At 46.3% G+C, this 27,950-nt stretch overlaps 2 protein-coding genes across 3 annotated transcripts; one reads left to right on the top strand and one right to left on the bottom strand.

Annotated features, from left to right (window-relative positions):
• The first annotated feature begins 40 nt into the window (after nt 1-40).
• Nucleotides 41-8,950, top strand: LOC123077935 (DDB1- and CUL4-associated factor 13). Its single transcript, XM_044500295.1, has 17 exons — nt 41-299; nt 1,176-1,265; nt 1,348-1,459; nt 2,782-2,809; nt 2,901-2,999; nt 3,526-3,595; nt 3,685-3,719; nt 3,809-3,883; nt 3,964-4,059; nt 4,239-4,302; nt 5,767-5,820; nt 5,981-6,066; nt 7,020-7,080; nt 7,164-7,228; nt 7,675-7,780; nt 8,344-8,432; nt 8,538-8,950. The coding sequence occupies exons 1-17, from the start codon at nt 234-236 to the stop codon at nt 8,698-8,700; spliced, it is 1,359 nt and encodes a 452-aa protein (XP_044356230.1). The 5' UTR covers nt 41-233; the 3' UTR covers nt 8,701-8,950.
• A 509-nt stretch (nt 8,951-9,459) lies between these two features.
• LOC123077934 (probable transcription factor GLK2) lies at nt 9,460-15,393 on the bottom strand. 2 transcript variants are annotated; one of them, XM_044500293.1, is made up of 6 exons: nt 14,377-15,393; nt 13,279-13,422; nt 10,803-11,180; nt 10,604-10,672; nt 10,363-10,497; nt 9,460-9,994 (listed from the first exon to the last, which is right to left on the bottom strand). In XM_044500293.1, exons 1-6 carry the CDS (start codon nt 14,989-14,991, stop codon nt 9,824-9,826), a joined length of 1,512 nt encoding a protein of 503 aa, XP_044356228.1. In that variant the 5' UTR covers nt 14,992-15,393; the 3' UTR covers nt 9,460-9,823. The 2 variants fall into 2 exon arrangements, with proteins under 2 accessions (XP_044356228.1, XP_044356229.1); XM_044500294.1 differs by having other exon boundaries at nt 14,383-15,388.
• Nucleotides 15,394-27,950: the final 12,557 nt, after the last annotated feature.

Raw genomic sequence — 27,950 nt, forward strand, 5'->3', positions numbered from 1 at the left:
GTAGCCCAGTTTCATCCTGTTGTTCTACGGCCGCCGACCTTTTACCTCGAAGCATCCTTCTCTTCTCCCTTTTGTTTCCCCTCGACGGCGGCGGCGGCGGCGGCAACCAGGGTTTAGAGGAGGAGAAGCTTGCTCGGCGCAAAACCCTAGCCCCGCGCCTTCATCTACGGATTCATCGCGCCTCTGCCGCGTATCCTTGTGGAGTGCCCTGCCACGCTGCATTGGCGGTCACGATGAGGGTGAAGGTGATATCGCGCTCGACCGACGACTTCACGCGCGAGCGCAGCCAGGACCTGCAGGTGAAGCCATCGTTGCATTCGTAATTTCTATTGATTGTGCTCCCGCGTTGCGACTCGTTGTTTTGCATCCAGTATAGTCATCATACTCATACTGTAGTGTAGGATATGGTAGGATAAGAAGCGAGAACTGTTTCCTGCGCATGGAGTGTGTTTGCGTGCAATTGCAGATGTTGGTAATACTATCATTTCATCTAGTTAAATCGGCAAGGCCCCCTTTCAATTGAAAACGAAAACAAAAACGGTGGAGTTGTTTTGAGGGGTCAAATTGATCCCCTTATGCTAGAGCTATGTTCCCCTTTCGCCAGGTTGGGGGAACATCTTAGGCCTCCTTTGGTTCATAGGATAGGAATTTTATAGGAATAAGAAAATCATAGGAAGTGAGATGACATCCATCTCAATTCCTAGGGCTCCTTTGATTCAAGGGAATTCTATAGGATTTTTGGAGGATTGAAATCCTTTGAAAATTTTCCTACGTTTGTCCTTTGATTCATAGGATTGAATCCCATAGGAATTTTTCCAATGGAATCTTTTGTACCACATTTCATAGGAAATCTAACATCCATTCTAACCTCTTTTTACAATTCCTTTGCTTTTCCCGTGAAATCAAACGCTCCTTGCTAATCCTATAGGATTCAAGTGGGCATGACACTCCAATCAACATTTTGTAGCCATCAGATATCTAGGTCATGTATCGACCGAATAATACTTCTGCGGTGTGTTAGCATGGTAGCTGCCATACAAGTTTAAACATTCACAATATAGTGTTGATGCAATTGCCCCAGGTTCAAGTTTGTGTGGTCACTTGCTTAGGCCTTTTATTATATATATTTTTTGCCAACAAATGACAATCTCTATTGCATTTGTTACTCCCAACAGAAAGTATTCCGCAATTATGATCCAGCACTCCGTAGTCAAGAGAAAGCTGTTGAGTACACTCGAGCACTTAATGCTGCAAAGTTAGAGAAGGTACGTCTCATCTTCCTTATCTGCATTTATGTTTTACTTTTACTGTATATTTTCATGTGACTTATGCTGCTCCCCATTTCAGATATTTGCCAGGCCGTTTATTGGAGCAATGGATGGTCACATTGATGCTGTTTCGTGCATGGCGAAGAACTCCAATTATGTGAAAGCTATGTTTTCTGGCTCGATGGATGGGGGTAATTATCATACTTCTGCACTAGTGCTTTTTTCTCCTTGAGTGTGTTCAATGCATTTTTATTTGCTCTTTCAACGAACTAGCTTACTAAGCTCAATGCAGTAAATTATAACATACAACATTTCGCTGTTCTACTTTTTAGTTTGCACCTCAGGGGTCACTAAATATTGGAATTTTTTTTGCCCGGATGCATTATAATCTCGTATGGAGCTCAAAGTGAACTCTTGCCTCAATCAACACGAGACTCACTTTGCGTGTGAAATCTAAAATATGACCTGTAACATTTGTGTGCATTTTCTCTGGGTTGCTAAGAATACTTTATGTGAGACCAATCAAGAGTATCGTCTAGTTCTAGTGATCTGCAATTTATGTGCTATTGTGATCCAATCGTATCTGATGGTAACACACTAAAATGGTAAATTCGTAATAAATTATTGTGTTTTTAATATCGTAGCGTTCTCAAGAATTGACATCTGGAAGGGGAATGGTTCGTGTGAATGGCAGAGTAGCCACATTGATGTTACTGCCAATTGTAGTGTTGGGACTTGTTTAGTTACATTGGGTCATTGATTGAATTGTTTAGTTAACTTAGGATTCAAAGAGTAAGAAGATCTAATGCTATACCCCCAAGTTCGCAGAAAAAAGTTGCTTTCGGAATTGGCATTGCCCTGAAATGCATATTTGACCACTAATTTTTTTTGGAATATATTTATAAAACCTAATTACAGTGGAAGTACTTGTTCAAGACCTACACATATTGTTTTCATGTGTCCAATCTACGTACATGAGCACGTGGATAGGCAGTTTGTAATTTTTGGCTGCATATAACCCGAAAGGCCAGAACGGCCAGTTTATTTGAACCGACAGAGTATCAGTTTGAGTGGCCAAACTTCGAGTAATAATAATTTTGTTAGTACTGTTTGAATGTTTTGGCACTGCTTTATTATTTTACCCGTTTCTAGTGAATATATAACCCCCCTGTTTGTGAAACTATCGCATGGTTGCCAACCCCCTTGTATTGTGCATTTGCAAGTAACATCTGATTTGTTACGCTTCAGTAGTGTGTGTGATCTGGCCACTATGTGATACCGATTTTTTGGTTCAACCTTTCTAGTAATTTTTTTTGATGAAAAGGGGTTTACCCCTGCCCCATTTTATTAGAACGAGGCACCTTTCTAGTAGTGAAGCTGATGTTTTCCCTTCATTTATTTAAATTTACATAAAAAATCAAGAAGTCTCAGTTATGCATTACCTTATTCATCTTCTGATCAAGTTTAAATTTGTACCGGAAGTGGTAAACTGTGCCTTTTGTTTTGTTCGCAGATATTCGACTATGGGACATTGCTGCAAGGTACCGCCGATGAAATATCAACTGAGCTGTTTAAATTGTTTACTACAACTTGTGACTGTTATTTTAATTTCCTGTACAACAATAAAAACAGGAAGACAGTCTGCCAGTTCCCTGGACACCAGGGTGCTGTGAGAGGTTTGGCAACATCTACCGATGGCGATCTTCTGGTATCCTGTGGTGTTGATTGCACGTAAGTGAACTTGTGGGTGCCACTTCTTTTTTTGCTTATTAGACACAGTTTCAATTCAAGCCATGCAACTTAACCCTTGAGGTGTTCTCTCGCTGCTTATGTTTTGCATTAAGTTGGCTCTAACCCACAGATGTATTAATGATCACCATGTCCCAGGATCTGTTTGTTATCTTTCTTGAATATATATGTGTAAGGCATTTTGTGTAGGACTTGAGCTTTATCTTAAAATTTCCGCAAGATTAAGCCCCATTAAGCACAAATAGCAGCCCTTCTAAAATAAGTTACTCCCTCCGATCCAAATTAATTGACGCAGCTTTAGTTTAAGAGCAATTCCAGTGGCATAATGACTTATGCATTACACAGGCAAAAAGTTGCGGTAAACCATTTCAAACCGGTTTTGAAAATAATAATTAAACTTCACTTCATCAAAGTCTACTTCTTTAAAGTGTAAAATACAGAAGTGCATTTGTGAATATGTATCTGTGTCTGTGATCTTACTATGCACTTATCCATCTATCGATTGCAGTGTTCGACTCTGGAAAGATCCTATGCGTAAGATGATGGACTCTAATGATGCTATTGGAGATGCTTCCCAGGTGTGCACTGAAGGGATGCATTACATTTATTTTGCACTATCTATGTTGTATGACATCTCATTTCCTTACTTTGCCAATGTGGTTTACAGCCGTCAGCAGTCTATACATGGAAGCATGCATTTTGGTGAGAGCACTGTTGCACTGCTCTGACTTCTTCCAGATTCCTCTCATCTTCTTTGCTGAACGGACCATTTCTCTTCTGATGAATTTTAGGGGTGTTGACCACCAGTGGGATCGTAATGTTTTCGCAACTGTAGGTGCTCAGGTAGATATATGGGACCATAACAGGTATAATATCTGATAGCCTTTTCCCCAGCATTTTGTGTCTCTTTCTTCTACCACCACCAATGCTAATTTCATTTGTGTAGGTCGGAGCCAATAAATACCTTTGAATGGGGTAAAGATACAGTTCTTTCTGTGCGGTTTAATCCTGGAGAACCTGATGTTTTACTTACATCATCTAGGTAATTTTAGATTGTGTACAACATATTTTGTCTCTAGTTGATTATTCTTTAATTTCCCCTAAAATTCCAGTATTTGTTGCTTTCAATGTTAATTTTCTATGATGAATGTTGTAATCTGATATTTTGCTCTCATTAAAACTTCCTTTTCCTACTAAAATAGGATTGCATTTTTTTTGCAGTGATCGGAGTTTAACACTTTTTGACCTGCGCATGTCATCCCCAGCTAGAAAGTTAATCATGAAGGTTTGTTGAATTCTCTTTATTTGTGGATGCTTGTAATACCTAGAAAATTCAAAATAGATAGAGCATGCTAACATTATGAGACTTTGATGCACATAGAACATTTGCTTTGTTCTCATATGCTGTGCACATAATGCCTACCGTCTCGTTCTGATTCCCCATGCAAAGTACATCAGCATTTGTTCATCACCGAACGGAACATAAAGTATAAGTGAGAAAGACCAACAAAAAATTACCATATGATAGTGGGCTGTGTTAGTTTTAGTTCACTATCGCATGATGCTTCATGACAAAATTAAATTGAGAATAAGATCCTGTTGAGATCTTGGTAATGGTATTGCTTAAATTTGAGTTTACCTTAAAAACCCAAGCACCGATAATACAGTGTTAAAAAAAAGTATGCTTGCTTAGAAAGATTTCACATGCCTCCCTTCCCTATTTTTGGTGTGTGTAACCAAGATTTAGAACTCTTAAGCCTACATCAACAAGTTTCAAGTTGATGTATTATTCTGCTATTAATTGTCTATGAAGGGAATGGGCCTAATACACGCGTCTAAAAAGATCCAAAGTGAGCTCTGAATAATGCATTACCTGATGATGATGTATGCTGGGTCCATATCCCACTGGGAGTGAGGTAATTACGGTCCTAACAAAGAGTGAGGAATATAAATCTACGGTAGTTAAAATAGAGAAGTACAAAGAATATCGAAAATAAACAAACACTTTGCGGGAACCACCTTAAAACTAGTCAGTTTCTGGCGGGTTGGAAGAAAGAACAATGGACGGTGCATTTACAGGACACATAGAGATATCCGCTCTTCAGGAGAAATGGTTATGTGTCATTTCATATGGACTAAATTGTAAGAGACTAAGAGGTCCTTGCAAGGTCTTGGATATATTCTTCTCCTGTACATTTAAAATCTGTTGACACATCTTTTTAGTCGCAATTTTGCACTTCTGAATTAATCCTTCCTGTCTTCTGCGGACACATTAATGTCACCCTCAATATCAACATGTGATCTTGTAAACACAGTTCTGAGGAGTATCTTCAAATTCATTGATCTCTATTTATTCTTCTGCAATCATCTGGCATGCCAACTCATTAGAGTCTTTTCGCATGAACATTTCATATTTTCAGGACCTTTTAAACCAACCCATTTCAGAATCTTATGCCTATCTTTTGTTCTGGAATTTATTATCCCTAAAAGTAACCATTTTGATCAGGCCAACAGTGTCCAAAATATAGATCTAGCACCATCTTCTGCCAACTAATTTAATTTTTTGTAATGTCAACCATATTTGATCAGTCGAAATTTGCATGTTCTCGTTCATCATACTAACTTAGTTATTTTTAATGCTCTTCTAATTATTTGGGCACCTTGCTGAATATTTGTTGCTTTTCAGCTCTATCTCAGTAACCACTGAGCTATAGAGAGTTGGAGATGCTAATGTATTTTTTTTATGCAGACAAGGTGCAATTCATTATGCTGGAACCCTAGGGAGCCCATGAACTTCACTGCTGTAAGATTGAAATGTCAAACATTTTTGTTCTTGTTATATGCTTGCGCTAATGAAGGAACTTATATGATACTGTTCCAGACTGGAAGATATATGAATTTTCGTTTAAAATTTGAGCTTTTGCATAGCTAAGAACTTCCGTCCTGATTCTTTTTGTTACTAGGCAAACGAAGATACAAACTGTTATTCTTTTGATGCTAGAAAGCTGAATGAAGCCAAGGTTGTTCACAAGGGTCATGTTTCAGCAGTGTAAGTATTATTTGGAAATACAAATATCTAATGTCCTGTTTAAAGTATAAAATATTGATGTCTGTAAAGGTCAATCCCTTGGTAGAGAAAACGAGTGAATATTATATAGATCTCTATGTCAAGTGCATGTGCTAGCATATATGTCTTCTCACCGCCATATCCAAATAAAAAAGCGGTTTAAGTAATAAATTTTAATTAAAGAGATGAATCAATGGTATCATGATTAAACCCCTCCTACTTGTATTTTTTTTACAATTTTGGTTAAGTGAGGGATCAAATATGTAGTCAACTTTATTTGATGGTAGCTTGGAGGATTAGAAATATGACTGTTGCTTTCCAATTAGCTGTTTTTGCATTAATTGCAACTTCCTCAGTCTTAGTAATTAGTGTACCCCTTGTATTTGCATCTCCTGATGGTTGGCCAAATAATAAAAATGTTGTATTGCCTGGGGGAAAAGTGACATCCAGCGCGGGTCCAATAATTTGATCGATACGACCTGTACTTTTTTCTTCAATTGTGGAAACCCCGGGACGAGAAATAGTTGGATTGGTTCTCATAATTATCACATAATTAAGAAAAAGGAATTTGTCGAAATTTTTCTTTTTTTATTGTTGAATAATGCCAAATCAAATAAAAAATCCAAAAGTAAAAAGGAAATGAAATAGTTTATTCAATAAGTATCTCTTGTCAATACGAATAGCACACGGACAAGTTCTAGGATACATCAACAAAACTGAAGCTGCAATAAGGATTTTATGCATGGGGTGCTATTTCATTGTAGCGTCTATGTGTCATTGAACTCACTGAGATATGCAGTTCCTGCCTTGCATTATACAATGTACACCTGAAAGCTATCATTTCATGTAGTTCTGCATCAAGTCCATTGGCAACATACAGTATTCTTTTTCTTTTGATTTTTGGAAGTCAATTCTTACATGAGTTGAGTTGTCAGGATGGATGTTGATTACAACCCAACAGGACGGGAATTTGTTACTGGTTCCTACGATAGAACGGTACGTGCCACTTTTGTAGATCCAAGTTCACACTGTAACCATGCATATGTGATTTTTCACAATTTTTTTTACTGCTTTTGTAGGTACGAATCTTCAATTATAATGGTGATCATAGCAGGGAGATATACCATACTAAGAGGATGCAAAGGTTTGTTTCTATTATTTATTTTCGCTCTTCCTTGCTTAGTTTGTCTACCTGATCTTAAGCCCAAAATTTAGTATGGTTCCCAACTTTTACCCCTCAAGCCTGTTCTGCTATCGGATACCAACCAGATCAATTTAGTGTCAGATCAGTTTTTGTCTATATCTTTTGAGTGTTCAGAATAGTCTTTTCAGTTCAACCAGTTTTACAGTTGAATATGTTGTTCTGTTGAGACGTATGAAGGTTTGAGAATTCCATTTCAACCAGATGCGCAGCCATATAACCATGGTTCTTGGGATCAGCATGAATACACCAGTTCTGATACATGTGCATTTATATATTACCGGTTTTTACCGTTAGCCATCTTAATTTCAGACCCCATGTTTATCTTTAACAACTTGGTTTTATGGACTTTTTGTTCTGTTGTAACCAGTTTACCCTTACCTTGGCAGGGTGTTTTGTGTGAAATACACATATGATGGGACCTATCTAGTTTCTGGCAGTGATGATACAAATCTTCGACTGTGGAAGTCCAAAGCTTCAGAACAATTGGGAGTTGTAAGTTTTCTTACTGCCATCCGGTGTTTGCCAGTTGTTGCTGTCTCGCATGTTTACTACTTGCTTCAGTTCCATGCCATGTGATTGAGCTCACATGGATGCCCAATGAAGTAGCATAACAATAAACGCCTGTTGTTGACATCCTCTTATTCCTTCTGTTTAGCAACATCATATTCCATGACCAGACACAAATGATGTACTTAATTAAGAATGCCAGAGAATCAGTAGTAAATGTGAGCATATTAGTGACCTTCAAGACATCGCAATTAGCTGTTTTGTTTTTGAGATTCAGTTATGGGTTAAAAAATGCTTAGCTAGGCTAGCGGGTAAAGACTTTTCTGATTGAAACTTGATAATGGTTCATGAAGGTATGGGTTTGCCTTGTTCTTTGACACTTAGCATTTTGCTTTTGGGGCTCATGGACAAAGGTCCTAATGGCCTCACTTGTTAGTCGGTTATTGGCAATAAGCGACACAAGCATTGTTGATTTTTCAATTTTCATCTACTCGTGTGTTTAAGGCCTTCTATTATGTATAAGATGTTTCAACAAATATTTTCTGCAGATTCTTCCAAGGGAACGCAAAAAGCAAGAATATCTAGATGCTGTCAAGGCACGGTATAATCACCTTCCCGAAATCAGGCGGATTGACAAGTAAGCTACCATTTCTTGTCCTGAGAAGTGTTTCAACTTCATGGAGCATTTTGTTTTCGTTTACCATCATTCTGCTGATGCTGCATTGATGATGTGTTGTTGCAGACATAGGCACTTGCCTAAGCCAATCTACAAGGCAGGCAAGATAAGGCGCGCCATGATTGATGCAGAAAGCCGGAAAGAAGAAAGAAGGCGAGCGCACAGTGCTCCAGGGAGCAGGACTATGCAGCCCTTCAGGAAGAGAAGGCTCATCACAGAAGTTGAGTAGGGTGGATCTGACCATGGCGAGGCCAAACAAAGTGGTATTCTGGCGTATTATTTTTGGTCGAGTGTGAGTGATGGCAAGTTGGGATCATATTATTATTATGTGTAGTAGTAGTATTTTGTTACTTGCAAACCTTAGACGACACACCAGATTATATTTGAGAAGGAAAAAATAAACTTTATCAGCGATGCTGGTTTGTGACACTGGAATGCAAGCTCAACATACCTTCGTAATTCAATCGCTGTAAAGTCTAGTGTGCGCTGTGTTATTCTCCATGGATGCCTTTATGCCAGCACCTGCTATGTTTACATGTCCGTTGTCTCCTAGACGAGATGGCGACATTTGGTGCACTCAAGTCAGTGAACACGTGAAGGCTGATTCTTCCCGTTCCTTGTTTTCTGTTATCTCTGTTGTTTCCGTTGTCAATGGGGAGTTTGCTGATTATTTCTCATACAGATACAGAGCTTCTATATTTTTGTTGTGCGCATCTTGAATTTGTTTGTATCGATCACCAAATGTGCTTGCTAGTCACATATTTTGCCCCCACATCATATTTCCTGGTACAGTTTACGTGTTAGTAATACGTTTTTCACATTTGATATCCATCATTTGAAGCTTATAAAAATTATTACCGAAAAGCTCGTTTCTGCATACAGATACAGAGTTTCTGTCCTATATATGTCGTGTTAATAAATAGTAGTACGTCTCTCACATTTCGCAGAAATGTGCAAGTGTGGAATTTCGCAGAAATATGCAAGTGCATTTCCACACGGAGCATGCATGCATCCTTGGTTATTCATTTACCAGTCCAATAATATAAGTTGTTCCATCCCAACAATATAGACGCGGCTCTCATGTGTGCGCACAGCGCGCACGTACACGAGAGGAAAAACCCAGAGATCCATGTCAGTGCACTCATACAGACACACCCAGGACAGTACATTATTATAACTATGAGTATTAATCTACACGCGCACGCGTACGTCGACCGACCGGCCGGTCGATCAGTCATACCTATGCACGTAGGTGCAGACGGACGAGTTGTCGACGAGTTGTGTCACCCAGAGAGGGGGGAAGCAGCAGCATGATGGCTCCAGCGCCGGCGGTGGTTGAGACGTACGTACTCTCAGGCGGCGCCGTCGCAGTTCGTTGTGGCCGCCGGCGGGACCTTGGGTATGCCTTGCTTGTGCAGCTCCGACATGACGCTGTCCAGCGACGGGGGCTTGAGCCCCAGGGGAAGCGGCAGCCATGGCTTCACTAAAACGTCTCCGATGGCTGCGTCGATGCTCTCCTTGGACTGCATACATATACATGCCATGCGTGCAACAGAAATTAGCAACCATAGGTAAGTAAAAAATATATAGTGGAAATGAAACACATGATTTAGGGCCACGTTCTCCAAAATTCGCTGAAGGTCACGGCTTGTTTTTTCTTTGGATTGGAACATCATGTACGACTACAGTGTGACTTCAGGATCAAAAGTTACAATATAAATTAATGAACTAGGAACCATCTGCCGTGCATGTGTACATACCAGGTGGAAATGAAACACATGGATTACGGGGGCCACGTTCTTCAGGATAAAAAGTACAGCATAAATTCATCTAAAAGAAGTACAGTATAAATCAATGAGCTAGGAACCATCAGCCGTGCCTATGTACTTACCGGGTGGGCGTCGAGCTGAAGCTGCAGGCCGGCGACTTTATTGCTCTGCGGCACCGGCGACGGCGGCGGCGGGATCGGTCTGTACATAGGATGCGGCACCATCCCCGGCATCGGCGGCGCAGCAAACCTCTGCATCTGCACGCGCACACACAGGTCACGATATTAGCTAGACAATCACCACAGCTGCTTCAACGTTAACGACTGGGCAAATAATTCATACTGTACTAGCTAGTTTAATTACCACGGCCGCAGGAGGCATCGGCGGCGGAACGCACTGTGTCACTGCCTGCGGGCCCCATTTCCTCGCAGCCTGAGCGAGGAGAAAACGGTAAGCCAACCGGTTATTACGAACGCATGCCGCCAAACATGCAAAGCAAAAGAGCCTAGTCACGTGAACGCGAGAAGAGGGAGACAGAGGCGGAGCAATGTAGCGCACGCACGTTGTACTGCTGGTGCCAGTAGACGGGGTCCACCGGCGGCTGGTGCGCCCACGCCGGCGGCGGCGCCAGGTGCCGCGGCCACACGGGCAACATGGACGGCGGTGACAGCGGCAGCGTCGCGTCGACGCCGGTGGGATGGCCCCACACGTGCAGCGGCCGGCAGAACGGCGGCGGCTGGCCGGGGTGGTGCGCCATCCCCGCGTGCGGCGGCATCGTCCCCGGGGGCGGGAACCCGACCGTCGGCACGACCCACGGGCCGCCTCCCGCCGCCGCGTCCTTCCTCGGCCCGCCGGCCGCCGCGTACATCTGCCGCTTCTGCGTCCAGCTCGCCGCCTCCGCCTCCCTCGCCATCAGGTGCTTCCTGTGTGACCGGTACTTCTGCACTTGCACGGAGGGCATGTAAACGCATTAATTTCGGTTTGAAACGCAACCGCATTAACTTTGAGTCTTCGACCACAAATGCAACCTCATACTTTTACTTTTTTTGCCCGTGTTAATAATTGTTATTTTAAGTCGAACAAGCCACACTCCATCCCCCCAAAAAAGTCAAACAAGCCACACATCATGGAATTTAAAATTACACAACAATCAAGTGCTACTTTAAGCTAGCCTCTTTTGGTTTACATGAATTTTGAAGGAATTCTGAAGGATAGGAATTTTGTAGGAAAAATTATTTGGCCCTTTGATTTGTACTCACACCGTCCCATATTGTAAGATGTTTTTGCAAGCTAACCTAATTTGCAAAAACGTCTTACCTTATGGGACGGAGGAAGTAGAAATGAATTCCTGTTCCTATGTAGAATAGGAACCAATCATTTATCTTACTTCCTATGGGTTTTCTATTCTTATCCTATATATGAACCGAAGAAGGCCTTAGATGTAAAAGCTGCAGATGCTCAGTTACAAAATTGTAACCATAATGTCGTTTCAGTCGATTAGAAATCATTTTCGAGTTTTTGACTCAGAAATAGGAATTCCTCAGCCAAATAAATACTCCATTTTTCCCCATACGGTTCTTTCTACTGTGAGGAGCAGATACAGAATAACGGTCTTCAGAAAAGTAGACACTCTTACAAATCATATATAGATCATTTTACTCACCCCTTGATTTCATTTTCGGATAAGCCTCCACTTTTTAGTTACTGTTGCCATGTTTACAGGATCATACAAATGTTAAGGTGTAGTTTGTGGTTCAAATGTTGTCGTGTTTGGTCTGTTAGCTAAACTGAAAAAATACCACAAAACTTAGATTGAAAAAGTTGGACCATCACAATTAATCCACTGTACCTCACTGGTTCACTAAAATGTATATCAATGCAATGCTCAGCTAGCCATCTAATAATTATTTTATGAGGTGGAAGAACTTATATATACAGTTGTAGGCAATTTACAGAAAGGTATTCTCTCCGTAAACCAATATAAGACGTTTTAGATCGTTAAAACTAAAGGGAGCAAGAACAGATTGCCGAGATCTGGATCTGTGTCGCCTGGCGCCAAAGCGGGACGCGCGCGCACGGGAATTCATGGGAGGATATGGCCATCTCGCTAGAAAACGGGCGTCCAGGACCGGGCCGCGGGGAGTGGGAGTAGTACCTGCATGCACGGACGGGCGCTACGGCGGTGAGGAACGAAACCCGGCCAGCATCGGGCGACATGGCACGCGCCCGCGCTGACTAGGGCAGGACCGGCCGGGGCCTCCCTCCCTCAATCCGTGTGGTGTGGGCAGTGGTCACCCGTACGGCGTGGTGGTGCCCCCCTGCGCTGCTTACATTGGCGCCTCCCCGTTGCACGGTTTGGGCAGTGGAATATCCAAACGGAAACGCATGCATGCATGAGCATGGCGTACTGGATAATTTTTGTTTGAATGAATGAGCGAGTGGTTTCACTTTTGACACCCCGCGTCTGCATGCATGTGTTTGTGAAAGCGCTGCCAAGGACTTGCATGATTCACGCATGGGGTCACATGCATGCATGCCATGCATATGGCGTACTGTAGTACAGTGCGTCGGTACGTACGTATACGTAGCGATAATAATAATGCTGTAATAATGTACACGAGGCCGTGAGGGACTGGGACTGGCGGTTGCGACGCCATCCGTGCCTGGACAACGTATGGCGATAATGCATATGGATATGGGCAGGCACAGACGTACTTCCTCTTTCCTATAATGTAAGAACGTTTTTAACACTACAGTGTAAAAAACGTTTTTATATTATGAGACGGAGGGAGTACATATGTTGCCCAGACGGCCAGATCTGACTATGCTGCCTGGAGCTGGAGATGGACGGAGTGCATGTGTGTACATGCTCGTGTTTGTCTTAGCGCTAGCAGTGGCAGGCACCGCGTCCGTCCGAATTTAAAACTCGGCTGACGACTCGACATAAGACTTATGTGTGCACTGCTTATGGCAGATCTAGTCGTGCTTTAGTAAAACTGTAATTAATTTACAAAAATAATGCATGGAAAGAGACGCACCTGGAGATGGCTGGCGATGTTGTGGCGCGTGAGGCGGTACTCGTTGCCCATGAGCTCCAGGATCCGCGACGGCACCGCCTTGTCCAGCCCCAGCTGCTCCACCGCCTGCACGAACCGCCGGTGCAACTCCGGCGTCCAGTCCACCTGCCATTCATTCATCGTTTGTTTCTTTAATTAATGAATCACCAGCCATATATAATAAGCACGAATTGTATTAATCAAAGAACATCATTTACATGCTTCAGAAGATTCAGGGCACTAAATGGAACTACTTTCCTATGAGCTTGCTTACCCTAGAACTAGCTAGTAACAGAGAGACGTACACGCACGCACGTACGTATAGGCAGGAGAGATCACAGACAAGACTTTTCATAGGCGCCGCGTGTGTGAAAACCTGCACTGAAATAAAGGGGCAAAGAGCAGCTATAGCCACACTGTTTGCTGCTGCTGTGTGTGTATGCCACTGTTACCGTGCGCTTCCCGTGACACTCGCCCTCTCTCTTTCCCTGCCGGCCGATTGAGATCTATCCTATCCGCCCGTCGTCCCAAAAAGCTGCCTGCACGGGGATTTCCATGGCCTATTCATTGCCGCGCGCGGCAGCAGCATTTCGGTGCAAACCTCCCTCCACGCGCCTCCTGTCCACTGATGATGTTACCCAACTTTCAACTACGTACGTACCGACGCAGTAGCCGCGCGCGGGCGTCAAAGTCGATCAGCTGCTCGTGCTAGCTAGCTCCTCGCGACGGAGGCAATCACGAGCTGCTGATTCGCCGCGGCTGTACCATGCAGGGCCAGGGCCATGCCTCGTGCTGCTACGAGGCTACAGCTAGGTCTCTCGTGATTTCTTGGGTCCTGGGTCAGTCAGATCTGATGCCTGCTGACTCGCAGGAGATGTTGTCGATCGTGAGAAAGATTATGTCAGAGTTTACGCCAGACGGGCAGCTGCAGCGAATCGTGATGTGCAGATCGATTGGACGATATAGAGTTTATCCCTTTCTTTCATTCTTTTTCCCCAACCCCATGCGGTTAAGCATGCTTAATTAATTATGCATATACCATGGAGCTAGGGCTAGTGAGTGAGAGAATGCAGGCAGTACCTTCACCTTCCGCCTGCCGTGGGAGCTCTTGGTCGCCGCGGCTGCCGACGCGGGCTTCGACGTCATCTTGCTGTGCCCCTCTGCCGACGCCGACGACTTGCTGTTCTCACACCCGACCGCAGCGGAATAATCGTCCGTCGTCACCGCGCTGCAAACCTCATCGCCCACGTTGTTATTGTTCTTGTTGTCGTTGTGCTGCTTCACATCTTTCTCTTCCGACGACAACAACCCCTTCGTCTCGCCCTTGCCTTCTGGTAGTTCCATGCACATCTCTGCCGGTAGTTCCGTTTCCACGGCCGTCTTCGCCTCGTCGCCATGGTGGGTTTCGCAGCCGTCTGGCGCCGGCTCTGCCGCCGGGCTCAGCACCGTCGTCGTCGCCGGCTCGTCGGCGAACTCGGCGAGGAGCTCGGTCGGGTCGACCTCGAGGTCGGGGAGGATGTCGTCGCCGTCATCGACGTGGAAGAAGGGCATGTCGCACGTGCTGAAGTCGATGTAGTCCAGCAGGAAGTCGTCCTCCTCCACGGTGGCCTCCGGGAACCCGACATCGACATGGTGGTGGTCGCCGAGGTTGAAGACGGCCGGATTAGGGCTTTGCAGCGTGACCACCTCAAGCATCCCAATCTCGCCGTACGTAGCTCGCAGGATCGGCAGAGACGGGAAGGAATTGACTTGGAGTAATCTTCGCACCAAACACCACTCTAAATCTCAGCCGACTTGACGATGGCAGCGATCTCGATCGGTGGGTATATGGAGCTACGGGCTATATAGCCAGTCGGCTATGAACCTGGGCTTGGAGTGGTAGCAAGATCGGCAGTGCAGTGCATGAGCAGCAGGCAGGCCAGGTAGAGCTCTCTCCAATGGAGATCTCCAATGGATAGGAGGAAGAAGGGAGGAGAGAGGGGGATGTGGAAGGAGGTTGAGAGCAATGGGATGGACTAGCTAGTTTGGTGGTGATTTGGGAGTATTAGAGGAGCGAGGAGGACGCATGTCCACCACAAACCTCCGTGAGATTTCTCTCTCCCCCCTTTATAGGGTCTCTCTCGCTCTGTGTCTCCTTTCTCTCTCATAGTCATAGGGTTCCTCCCCCTCCTCTCTCTAGCACACACGCACACATCACGCTGCTCTGTACATTTTACACCGACTGCCAGCGAATTGTATGCATGGATGGCGCATGACACCAAGACTCCGAGTGTTTATCTGCTTCACCTTATCTCAGTGACCTGCCTACTGAATTTGACTCGGAAATAATTCTCTGTTGTCATGCATGTCATGGTGCTGGCGGATTTGTCGTCCACTATATTCTAGCACTACATAACTTATTGCTACTCATCATTGTTAAGTACGGTAACGGTATTATTCTGGTGGGTTGCGATTTGGGGGTTTCAATTGAGGAAGATTTAACAGAAGTTGGCAGAAAATGACCCTTGTTGGAAACTTGAGGGGAAAAAACCCTCTCCAAAAACTTTATCTTGTTCTTTTTCGTTAAAAAGCAGCTTGCCCGACAGGAAATACACTTTGGTTCATGGTTGTATATAGTATATACACCTTATATGGGATTTTTTTTAATAATTAAGCAAAAAGTCAAAATAGTTCGGAAGTTTTTTTAAGAATAAACTTGACTTACTTTTGCACTAGTTTATAAATTTCCACGAACAATAACCAGCGTTGAATTCATAGCGAAAAAGACAAAATTTATTTGCTATTATAAGTCACTATTCACACTATTTTGGCCAAAAATTTATCTTTTTGTGAAAAGAAGTCAAAGGGGGCTTTTCTTTTTGTGAAAATTTTCTCACAACTACTCCCTCTGTCCTATAATATAAGAACGTTTTTGACGCTAGTGTAGTGTAAAAAACGTTCTTATATTATGGGACGGAGGGAGTACAATGTAAGGTCAAGTTTATTTTAAAAATATTTTCAGATTATTTGACTTCTTATTGAATTACTATTTTTGTTTCTTATAGGGTGTATATGTCACCATAGACCAAAAGTTTCCCTCCCTTGCCCGACTTTAGATTACTGAAGCACTTAGAGGTTTTACCATTTTAGAGTGAGGTTCAGGCGTTAGCAGATACAATACAAGCTTGCGAAGGAGCAAAGGCCCTCAAACGGATACAAAATGGCCGACGGGCGCCGAAGCCATACGAGGCGTAGAGGAAGCTTTCACCGAGAAGAAGCTTCACTCAACAACGCCGCATGCCTCTAAGGCTCCTAATCTGTCGCTCAAAGGTCGACGAGTCAAGGTTTTGCACAACGTACGACTTCCTTAGTTGCAAGAAGATAATCATTTTGTACAAGGTTTCAACAAGATGTTTAATAAAAACATCATTGCGAGATTAATCACAAACGTTCCATAAGGCCCATGTATGTGCCGCAAAACCAAGCCAAGTCAGCCTCCAAGCAGTCTCTAAAAGTCCACAATGGAGAAGGTGGAAATAAACAGACTTACCTCGTGCCCAGGTACACTTAACCATTTCTCGGGGACATCACCATAGAACTTGGGCAAGAATTCAAGTGAAAAAATGTGATTGAAATCTTCATCTCGCCACAAAGAGCACACGTCCTATCCTCAGTGTTGGGGTTAAATCTGACAGATCTCGGGTAGGGGGTCCCGAGCTGGTGATCTTAGCTAGATGGTAACATGATGAATAAGGGACACGATGTTTACCCAGGTTCGGGCCCTCTCGAAGAGGTAAAACCCTACGTCCTGCTTCTGTTGTATTGATTGTGTTGGAGTACAATGTACAGGATGATCTACCTCGAGATCGTATGTGAATGTATGATTCTCTACCATATGCTCTAAACCCCTTGGCTTATATAGACACCCGGGGTACCTAGGGCTACATGTAGGTCGGTTACATCTAGGGATAAACATGCCGAAGATTCAAATATGTCTTGAGTATGCACCAAGTCTTCGGAAGATTCCATCTTGAGCACGTCGAAGGGCATGTCAGTCTTGACCCATTCGTTGATGATCCAGGGGTCATCGACCATGCCCACTAAAGAGGGGCCGACGTGGTTTGCACCCCCTAGTCTAGCACACCGTCAATAGCCCCTGAACTGGTCTTCAAGACAAGGACATTGAACTCCTCGGAGAGGCTTTGTCTTGGGTCTTCGGCTTCGTAGGCGAGTTAACAATCTTGATGTTCCATCTTGACTCCACATTTGAGGACTCCCTTGGATCCGAAGTATCTTGTAAGTTTGATAGGTTCATCCTCTTCGACATCTTCCTCTATTGTAACCATGTCTTTCAGTCTGAAGAGTTAGACACTTCGGGCTTTTGTGGAGGTCTAACCCATAATCCCCAAGGAATGCTTTTATTCTCATCGGATCCGAAGGCTCGATCCAAGCTTGATAGCTTAACCACAAAGTTTTGTAGTGCTGGCTCGATAGGTCAATTGCGTGGTGTTCTGAAAACTTTTAACCAAAAAACGAACCGTTGCTACACGCTGTAGAACCAAAAGGTCCCATTAGTAGTCATTGTGCCAAATTTACCGTGGCCCAAGGCTGTTTTCATTGGCACGTCCCATCAATAAAGGATAGTGCTACGGATTTTCGATGATATCGTTAACAAAATACCTCGACCCACACGCACACGTAATGCACGTCATGGTTGGGAAGCGGCAAAATTAGCGCATGGCATGGTGCCCCTTGGTATATTTTACCAACTCATAAATGGAGATGGATGAATATAATTCATCCTACGCCTCCCCATTGCTTCCAGCATTCGAAAACTCCCGAGCTCCAGCGCCCAGAGAGCACAACTAGACCCCACCGTTCATCCTTTTCCCACCTCCTTTTCCGTCCCAAGAAATGCCCAGCAAGGGAAAAGGCATCGCCACGGAGGCAGTGGAGGTGAAAGCATCCAACAAGGGGGCCTATGGATGGACTCCATCGCCACCGCCGGCAACATCACCGAACTTCACGCGGGCGGCTAACTCCCGTCACCGGACGAGGTCAAGTGCCGCTCGCCCCTCGTCGGCGACGAGATCTGCTCTGCCTCCTGAGTCCCAGAACCTCGGGAAGGCGAGTGCCCACCTCATCCGAGGTTTGGGTTTTCCTGTCCACCCCTTCCTCCAAAGCCTTCTATTCTTCTACGGGATCCAGTTCCACCACTTGCCCCCAACTCCATCCTCCATAATGCCTCGTACATTGTGTTCCGCGAGGCTTTCCTTCGCATCAAGCCACACTTTAGACTTTGGCTCAAATTGTTCTGTGTCAAAACCACAGACCAATGGCTGCAAGATCACCGAGTGGGGGCGACATGATAAGCAAGCTTCATAATGTCAAATGGCTGCTAGGCAAGTTCATCAAAACTGTGAACTAATGGCAAGAGTAGTGGTTCTACATGGTCGACGTGTCATTGGGGAATCAAGAGGGTGTCCCCGCCTACTCGACAGTGCCCTTGAATAGGCTACACTCCTAGACCACCAAGAGCCTCGACTGGTGGAACCAGGAGGAAGTCCGAGCACTCCAGGACTAGGTGAAGGTCCTTATCGGAAATGGTGTCACCCTGGTGGAAGTGATCCACACCATGCTCCACGGCAGGGTCCAGCCCCTCCAGGCCCAAGCATCCCCTATATGAAGGTTTGAGCCGAAGTTTTTTCAGGGGGACGAACCTCGGGGGATGTTAACCATCCTCGTCAAGCCCTCGGCGAAGCAGAACACCTTCCAAACCATCCTCGTCAAGTCCACGATGAAGGGGGACAACATCGGCTACTGCCGAGCACATCCAGCGATCGAGGTATGTCAAGTACCCACTGTTAATTTATGGTTTCAATTTTCTTTCTTACTCTTTGACTGGGTGACTAAGTTTTTTCTGCTTTAATTCACAGGACTGGCATGCATTTGTTCAAATAATTAGCGCCTTGATGGAGGGATCCCGTGAGTGCCGATCTGAAGAAGCTGCTGACCAAGGACCCATATGTAGTCACGGTCAAAAAAGAACACTCGTACATCGAGCTGCTATACAAACGGTTTTTAACCCCTTTCCGCGACGACATTTTAAATCGTCGCCTAGTGAGTGTGGGCGATAGGGGGTGAGGGAGTCCTGGACTAAGTGGTCTTCGGGCGTCCGGTCTGTTAGCCATGGGCCGGACTGATGGGCTGCGAAGATACGAAGACCGAAGACTGCACCCGTATCCGGATAGGACTCTCCTTGGCGTGGAAGGCAAGCTTGGCGACCAAATATGTAGATTCTTTTCCTTTGTAACCGACCTTGTGTAACCCTAGATCCTCCCGGTGTCTATATAAACCGGAGGACTTAGTCCAGAAGGGCAGAGACTCATTACCGTAGTCATACAAGCTAGACTTCTAGGGTTTAGCCATTATGATCTCGTGGTTGACCAACTCTTGTAATACTCATATTCATCAAGATCAATCAAGCAGGAAGTAGGGTATTACCTCCATAGAGAGGGCCCGAACCTGGATACCCACCGCGGAGGCCGCAGATTCCACGGCGTTGGAGCCGAACATAGACCTAAAGTCACACGGCGTCTTTGTCACCGGAACTCCGGACTTGTCTCTGGTCATAAATTCTGAGCCATGTGCATCCGCGGACGCCTAACTAGATCGCTTATCGATCTTTGGGTTTAGCGCCGCAGACATCTTCCAGCATTCACCCTTGGGCGATGTGCTAAATTTGTTAAAAAATCTGTCCTTGGCGGGGGACTCACAGCCAAATTATGTCTGGTTCGAACTGGAGGCTGATGACGAAGGAGAATTTCGCCCCCACCCACCACCCACTTCGTAGCCACTGTCGAAGACTTAACCGACGCGCTTGACTATGACTCCGAAGACATCGACAGTATGGACGATGATGCCGGGGACGAGGAGGTCCAAAACCCGCCGTTCACTAGACGATGGCCGGCCACCTCGTCATATGGCGTCTACATGGTAGATACGCCAAAGAATAATAGCGGCGATGACAAGGAAAACCCAGCAAAGGAGGACCCTCCCAAAATACAACCAAAGCACCGGCGTCAGCGGCGCCGCTCTAAATCCCGCCGCAGCAAGGACAGCAACACCGACACAGGAGACGACAACACTCCGGATGGTGCCGAAGACACAGAAGAACCCGATGAACAAACTGCCGAACGAGACAATCGAGAATCAGGGCATGCCAGCCCTGACGAACAGGCCATAGAAGAAGACTCGGAGGACGGTAGTTACTGTCCGCCCTCCGAGGATGAGGAAAGCCTCGGCAACGAAGATTTTATCGTGCCTGAGGAACCCCTCGAGCAGGAGCGCTTCAAGCGCCAGCTCATAGCCACCGCAAGGAGCCTGAAAAAGAAACAGCAGCAGCTTCAAGCTGACCAAGATCTGCTCGTCGACAGATGGACTGATATCCCGGCAGCCAAAGAATACGGCCTCAGACGCCCAGCCAAGAGCTACCCAAAACGAAGGTTGCTACCTCAGTTCGATGAAGAGGCGCCAGAGCCCATACCTCCCTCGCGTAACGCGGCCGACCGAACACTTTGCGGTCGGGACAGTGCCGCGGATCGACCACCTCATGGTCGGGATAGAGCGGTAATTCAAGCCGAACAGCCCGCCCCGCCGCCACGAAAAAATAGAGACAAAACAGTTCGGGGTCATACATACGACCTCCGGCAAACCCTGGGCAGTAGAGCAGGACATACAAGATCGATCTACGGATCGAGAGGACGTGCCTTGACACACGACGACGACTATCTATTCGGACGTGACAAACCTAATCACGCTCGAGCCGATAACAATAGACGGACTCCACCAGAGCTACGTCGTGACGCGGCCCGCTATAGAGGCGCCACACACCCTCTTTGCTTCACTGATGAAGTAATGGACCATGAATTCCCCGAAGGGTTCAAGCCCGTCAATATTGAATCATACGACGGAACAACCGATCCCGCGGTATGGATCGAGGATTTTATTCTCCACATTCACATGGCCCGCGGAGATGACCTCCATGCTATCAAATACCTCCCACTAAAACTCAAAGGGCCAGCTCGGCACTAGTTAAATAGCCTGCCTGAAAATTCTATTGGCAGCTGGGAGGACTTGGAAGAAGCCTTTCTCGACAACTTCCAAGGTACATATGTCCGGCTGCCGAACGCCGATGACTTAAGCCACATAGTTCAACAGCATGGGGAGTCAGCCAGGAAATTCTGGACTAGGTTCCTAACTAAAAAGAACCAGATCGTCGATTGTCCGGATGCAGAAGCCCTAGCAGCCTTTAAACATAGCATCCACGACGAATTGGCTCGCCCGCCACCTCGGTCAGGAAAAGCCGAAATCTATGGCCGCCCTCACGGCCCTCATGACCCGCTTTTGTGCGGGTGAGGAAAGCTGGCTAGCTCGCAGTAAAAATACGGCCAACAAGGCAGCCCCCTCCAAGGCCAAAAACAGCAACAACAAGCTCTGACGCAGCAGACACAAACGCCGAAGCAATGGCGATAGCACTGATGAAACTGCTGTAAACGCCGGATTCAGCGGCTCCAAGTCCAGTCAACGAAAAAAAGCCGTATCAAAGAAACAATCAGGGACCATCTAGCATGGACCGCATACTCGACCGTCCGTGCCAAATTCATGGCACCCCGCACAAACCAACCAATCATACCAACAGAGATTTTTGGGTTTTTAAGCAAGCCGACAAGTTAAACGCCGAGAATAAGGAAAAGGGATCGCAGAGTGAGGACGATGACGAGGAGGCCCTGCAGCCAATTACAGGGGGACAGAAGAAGTTTCCCCCTCAAGTCAAAATGGTGAACATGATATACGCTACACACATCCCTAAAAGGGAGCGCAAGCGCGCACTAAGGGACGTTTATGCGATAGAGCCAGTCGCCCCAAAATTCAACCCATGGTCATCATGCCCGATCACTTTCGATCGTCGGGATCATCCGACCAGTATCCAGCATGTCGGTTCAGCCGCACTAGTTCTCGACCCAATCATCGATGGATTTCACCTGACACGCGTCCTTATGGACGGAGGCAGCAGCCTCAACCTGCTTTATCAGGATACAACGCAAAAAATGGGCATCATCCATCACGGATCAGGCCCACAAAGACTACCTTCAAGGGAGTCATACTAGGCGTCGAGGCCCGCTGCACGGGCGCAATCACGCTAGAAGTTGTCTTCGGGTCTCCGGACAATTTCCGAAGCGAGGAATTAATCTTCGACATCGTCCCCTTTCGCAGCGGCTATCACACACTACTCGGCCGAACCGCGTTCGCTCGATTCAATGCAGTGCCACACTATGCCTATCTTGAGCTCAAAATGCCCGGTCCACGCGGCGTCATCACGGTCAACAGAAATACGGAACGCTCCCTCCATACAGAGGAGCACACCGCCGCCCTAGCAGCAGAAGTACAGAATGACCTTCTCAAGCAGAACCGTAATCCGGCTGCCGAGCCACTGGACACCGTTAAGAAGGTCCGGATTACGTCGCAGCAGGACAGCTCGGCTCGTCAGGAGCTCGATTAGCAATTTGGCCTCCGTCCCATCCCCGATCAGGCAGTGGCATTTGTACCACGCGCACATAATCACGCACTAGAAATCCCATGGGCATCGATGGAGGCACAGCTAACTTGCAGTCCACAGTTCGGCTCGACCGATCCCGGACACACATATACTGTCAAATTTCTTCTTTTTCCTTTTCCAGGTTTGCTTAGGCCTTTTTCAAATGTCCTGACCACCGATCCTATTAAAGGATACAAAGACCAAGAAGGCAAGAAGCTTTGGTGTACAAGGGAATCCCCAGGTGGTCTCTGTTAATGATTGCTATACCTGTTTTACATACCGGCACGCAGCTCGCTCTTGGTCATGGCATGTTAAATAGCCTCACTTGCTTATCGCATTTCTTGTACAAGTACGCCTCGACGTATCAATCAAATTACAATGGTAAATAAACTATAGCATCAGCTTATTACTTGATTTTTTCCTCGCCTTTGTATTTATTACTCATCGAATCCGTACACCCTGGTACGTATCACTTTGCCAGGGGCTTCATCACGCCCCGCATCACGGCAATAAAGTCCGAACACCTTTTTCATAGTACAGTTTGGCACCCCGAACTTATAGCATTATATGCATCGGCTCCGAATCATGTCTTTGGTCAATAGTTTGGTTGCCCGGCTCCTGTGCTTACTACCTTACATTTCGCTATATCGGCTAGGGTAGTAAAGGGAGAACTACTGCGATTGTGTCCCGGTTCTTCCGGACGAGCACCTCAGTAGAGAAAGCCGAAAACTGACTGTCATGATGTAGCGAGAGCTGGTCAGCTGTTCGAGAGGTTTCAAATCCTTAGAGATTTTTTCTGCTTCATGCGAGGAATCGGTTTTTATCCAATCAGGCGTGTATAGCGCCCCTAGCTCGGTCTTCCGAATACCAGGGGATTCGCCAAGATTCTTATTGTCAAACCCCTATGGCTACGTGAGGGCGATAAAAGCCGTATAGTCCGATTGCCTTGTTCGTTGCGCTAAACACCTCCTTTAAGGACCAGAATGTGGAGCAAAGAGTGTTTAGATTCATCCCGAACACCTCCATAGTATCTACGTGGGGGCAGAAGCTGAGGACTGGTTAACCCTCAGATTACATAAACGGCCGCACAGGAGGTCAAAATTTAAGAGTCATAAGCATTACATAACGACCTTGTCTCATGTTACAAGATAGGATAACATGAATGTTTTCATGGGAATATAACATCCTTTGCACATTGCTCCGCCACAAGATGGGATCCCTCCAGGACACCATCAAAATATAGCTCGGGTCGACGGTGCTCCTTGCCCTCAGGCGGCCCTTCGGTCACCAGCTTCTTGGCATCCATCTTCACCCAGTGCGTCTTGACGCGGGCGAAGGCCATCCGTGCACCTTCAATGCAGACCGACCGCTTTATGACTTCAAGCCGCGGGCAGGCACTAACAAGCCACTTCACAAGTCCAAAGTAGCTGCTGGGCATGGGCTCAGCAGGTCACAGCCGGACTATTAGGTCCTTCATGGCTAGCTCGGCTGCCTTGTGCAGGTCGACCAGTTGTTTCAGCTGGTCGCTGAAGGGCACCGGATGTTCTGGTCCGAAGTATTGGGACCAGAACAGTTTCTCCGAAGAGCTCCCTTCTTCGGCTCGACAGAACTCGGCAGGATCCGATATGCCACGCGGTAAATCCGTGAACGCCCCTGGAGAGCTCCAAATTCGGGTAAGTAAAAGGAACGTTTCTTTAACAGACCTGCTTTGCATAATGAAAGCCTTACCCGCCGTGATCTTCTTGGCCGCCTGGATTTCCTAGAGGGCGCTCTGGGCTTCGGCTCAGGCATCTCGTGCGCTCTGGCAGGCCTTCGCAAGTTCGGATGCTTGCGTCTTAGAATCACGCTCCAATGACTCGTACTTTTTGACGGCATCCTAGAGCTCTTGCTGGACCTCGCCGACCCGGGCCTCGTGCTTCTCGCGTGCGGCGCGCTCCTTGGCCGCTTTGTCCTCGGCCTCGGCTAACGCCTTCTTTAGGGCCTCCACCTCGGTCGTGGCCCCTAACAAAGTTCATGACGCTTCAACTCCATTCGTGAAAGTGTTCAAAATGGAGACATAGATATTTGTAAAGTACATACGGACCTGAATGTAGCAGATCCGTTGACTAAACCTCTCCCTAGAGCAAAACATGATCAACACCAGAAAGCTATGGGTGTTCGATTCATCACAATGTAACTAGATTATTGACTCTAGTGCAAGTGGGAGACTGTTGGTAATATGCCCTAGAGGCAATAATAAATGGTTATTATTATATTTCTTTGTTCATGATAATTGTCTATTGTTCATGCTATAATGTGTTATCCGGACATCGTAATACATGTGTGAATACGTAGACCACAACGTGTCCCTAGTAAGCCTCTAGTTGACTAGCTCGTTGATCAACAGATAGTCATGGTTTCCTGACTATGGACATTGGATGTCATTGATAACGGGATCACATCATTAGGAGAATGATGTGATGGACAAGACCCAATCCTAAGCATAGCACAAAAGATCGTGTAGTTCGTTTGCTAGAGCTTTTCCAATGTCAAGTATCATTTCCTTAGACCATGAGATCGTGCAACTCCCGGATACCGTAGGAGTGCTTTGCGTGTGCCAAACGTCACAACGTAACTGGGTGACTATAAAGGTACACTACGGGTATCTCCGAAAGTGTCTGTTGAGTTGGCATGGACCGAGACTGGGATTTGTCACTCCGTATGACGGAGAGGTATCTCTGGGCCCACTCGGTAATGCATCATCATAATGAGCTCAATGTGACTAAGGAGTTAGCCATGGGATCATGCATTACGGTACGAGTAAAGTGACTTGCCAGTAACGAGATTGAACAAGGTATTGGGATACCGACGATCGAATCTCGGGCAAGTAACATACCGATTGACAAAGGGAATTGTATACGGGATTGATTGAATCCTCGACATCGTGGTTCATCCGATGAGATCATCGTGGAACATGTGGGAGACAACATGGGTATCCAGATCCCGCTGTTGGTTATTGACCGGAGAGGCGTCTCGGTCATGTCTGCATGTCTCCCGAACACGTAGGGTCTACACACTTAAGGTTCGGTGACGCTAGGGTTGTAGAGATATTAGTATGCGGAAACCCGAAAGTTGTTCGGAGTCCCAGATGAGATCCCGGACGTCACGAGGAGTTCCGGAATGGTCCGGAGGTGAAGAATTATATATAGGAAGTCCAATTTCGGCCACCGGGAAAGTTTCGGGGGTTATCAGTATTGTACCGGGACCACCGGAAGGGTCCCGGGGGTCCACCGGGTGGGGCCACCTATCCCGAGGGCCCCATGGGCTGAAGTGGGAAGGGAACCAGCCCTTAGTGGGCTGGGGCGCCCCCCATGGGCCTCCCCCTGCGCCTAGGGTTGGAAACCCTGGGGGTGGGGGGCGCCCCACTTGACTTGGGGGGGAAGTTTCCCCCCCTGGCCGCCGCCCCCCTTGTAGATGGGTTCCAGGGCTGGCGCCCCCCTCTCCAGGGGGCCTATATAAAGGGGGGGAGGGAGGGCTGCTGTACCCTAGCCCTTGGCGCCTCCCTCTCCCCCTGCAACACCTCTCCCTCCCGCTTGCGCTTGGCGAAGCCCTGCCGGGATCCCGCTACTTCCACCACCACGCCGTCGTGCTGCTGGATCTCCATCAACCTCTCCTTCCCCCTTGCTGGATCAAGAAGGAGGAGACGTCGCTGCTCTGTACGTGTGTTGAACGCGGAGGTGCCGTCCGTTCGGCACTCGGTCATCAGTGATTTGGATCACGGCGAGTACGACTCCATCAACCCCGTTCATTAGAACGCTTCCGCTCGCGATCTACAAGGGTATGTAGATGCACTCCTTTCCCCTCGTTGCTAGTATACTCCATAGATGGATCTTGGTGATGTGTAGGAAATTTTAAAATTCTGCTACTATCCCCAACAGTGGCATCATGAGCCAGGCCTATGCGTAGTTACTATGCACGAGTAGAACACAAAGCAGTTGTGGGCGTAGATGTTGCCAATTCTTCTTGCCGCTACTAGTCTTATCTTGTTTCGGCGGTATTGTGGGATGAAGCGGCCCGGACCGACCTTACACGTACGCTTACGTGAGACAGGTTCCACCGACTGACATGCACTAGTTGCATAAGGTGGCTAGCGGGTGTCTGTCTCTCCCACTTTAGTCGGAACGGATTCGATGAAAAGGGTCCTTATGAAGGGTAAATAGAAATTGGCATATCACGTTGTGGTTTTACGTAGGTAAGAAACGTTCTTGCTAGAAACCTATACAAGCCACGTAAAACTTGCAACAACAATTAGAGGACGTCTAACTTGTTTTTGCAGCAAGTGCTATGTGATGTGATATGGCCAGAAGATGTGATGAATGATATATGTGATGTATGAGATTGATCATATTCTTGTAATAGGAATCACGACTTGCATGTCGATGAGTATGACAACCGGCAGGAGCCATAGGAGTTGTCTTTATTTTTTGTATGACCTGCGTGTCATTGAATAACGCCATGTAAATTACTTTACTTTATTGCTAAACGCGTTAGCCATAGAAGTAGAAGTAATCGTTGGTGTGACAACTTCATGAAGACACAATGATGGAGATCATGATGATGGAGATCATGGTGTCATGCCGGTGACGAAGATGATCATGGTGCCCCGAAGATGGAGATCAAAGGAGCAAAATGATATTGGCCATATCATGTCACTATTTGATTGCATGTGATGTTTATCATGTTTTGCATCTTATTTGCTTAGAACGACGGTAGTAAGTAAGATGATCCCTTATAATAATTTCAAGAAAGTGTTCCCCCTAACTGTGCACCGTTGCGAAGGTTCGTTGTTTCGAAGCACCACGTGATGATCGGGTGTGATAGATTCTAACGTTCGCATACAACGGGTGTTGACGAGCCTAGCATGTACAGACATGGCCTCGGAACACACGCAATACACTTAGGTTGACTTGACGAGCCTAGCATGTACAGACATGGCCTCGGAACACGGAGGACCGAAAGGTCGAGCATGAGTCGTATAGAAGATACGATCAACATGGAGATGTTCACCGATCTTGACTAGTCCGTCTCACGTGATGAT

Source organism: Triticum aestivum, chromosome 3D, assembly GCF_018294505.1.
Source record: "Triticum aestivum cultivar Chinese Spring chromosome 3D, IWGSC CS RefSeq v2.1, whole genome shotgun sequence".
In the NCBI taxonomy this organism is placed as follows: Eukaryota; Viridiplantae; Streptophyta; class Magnoliopsida; order Poales; family Poaceae; genus Triticum; species Triticum aestivum.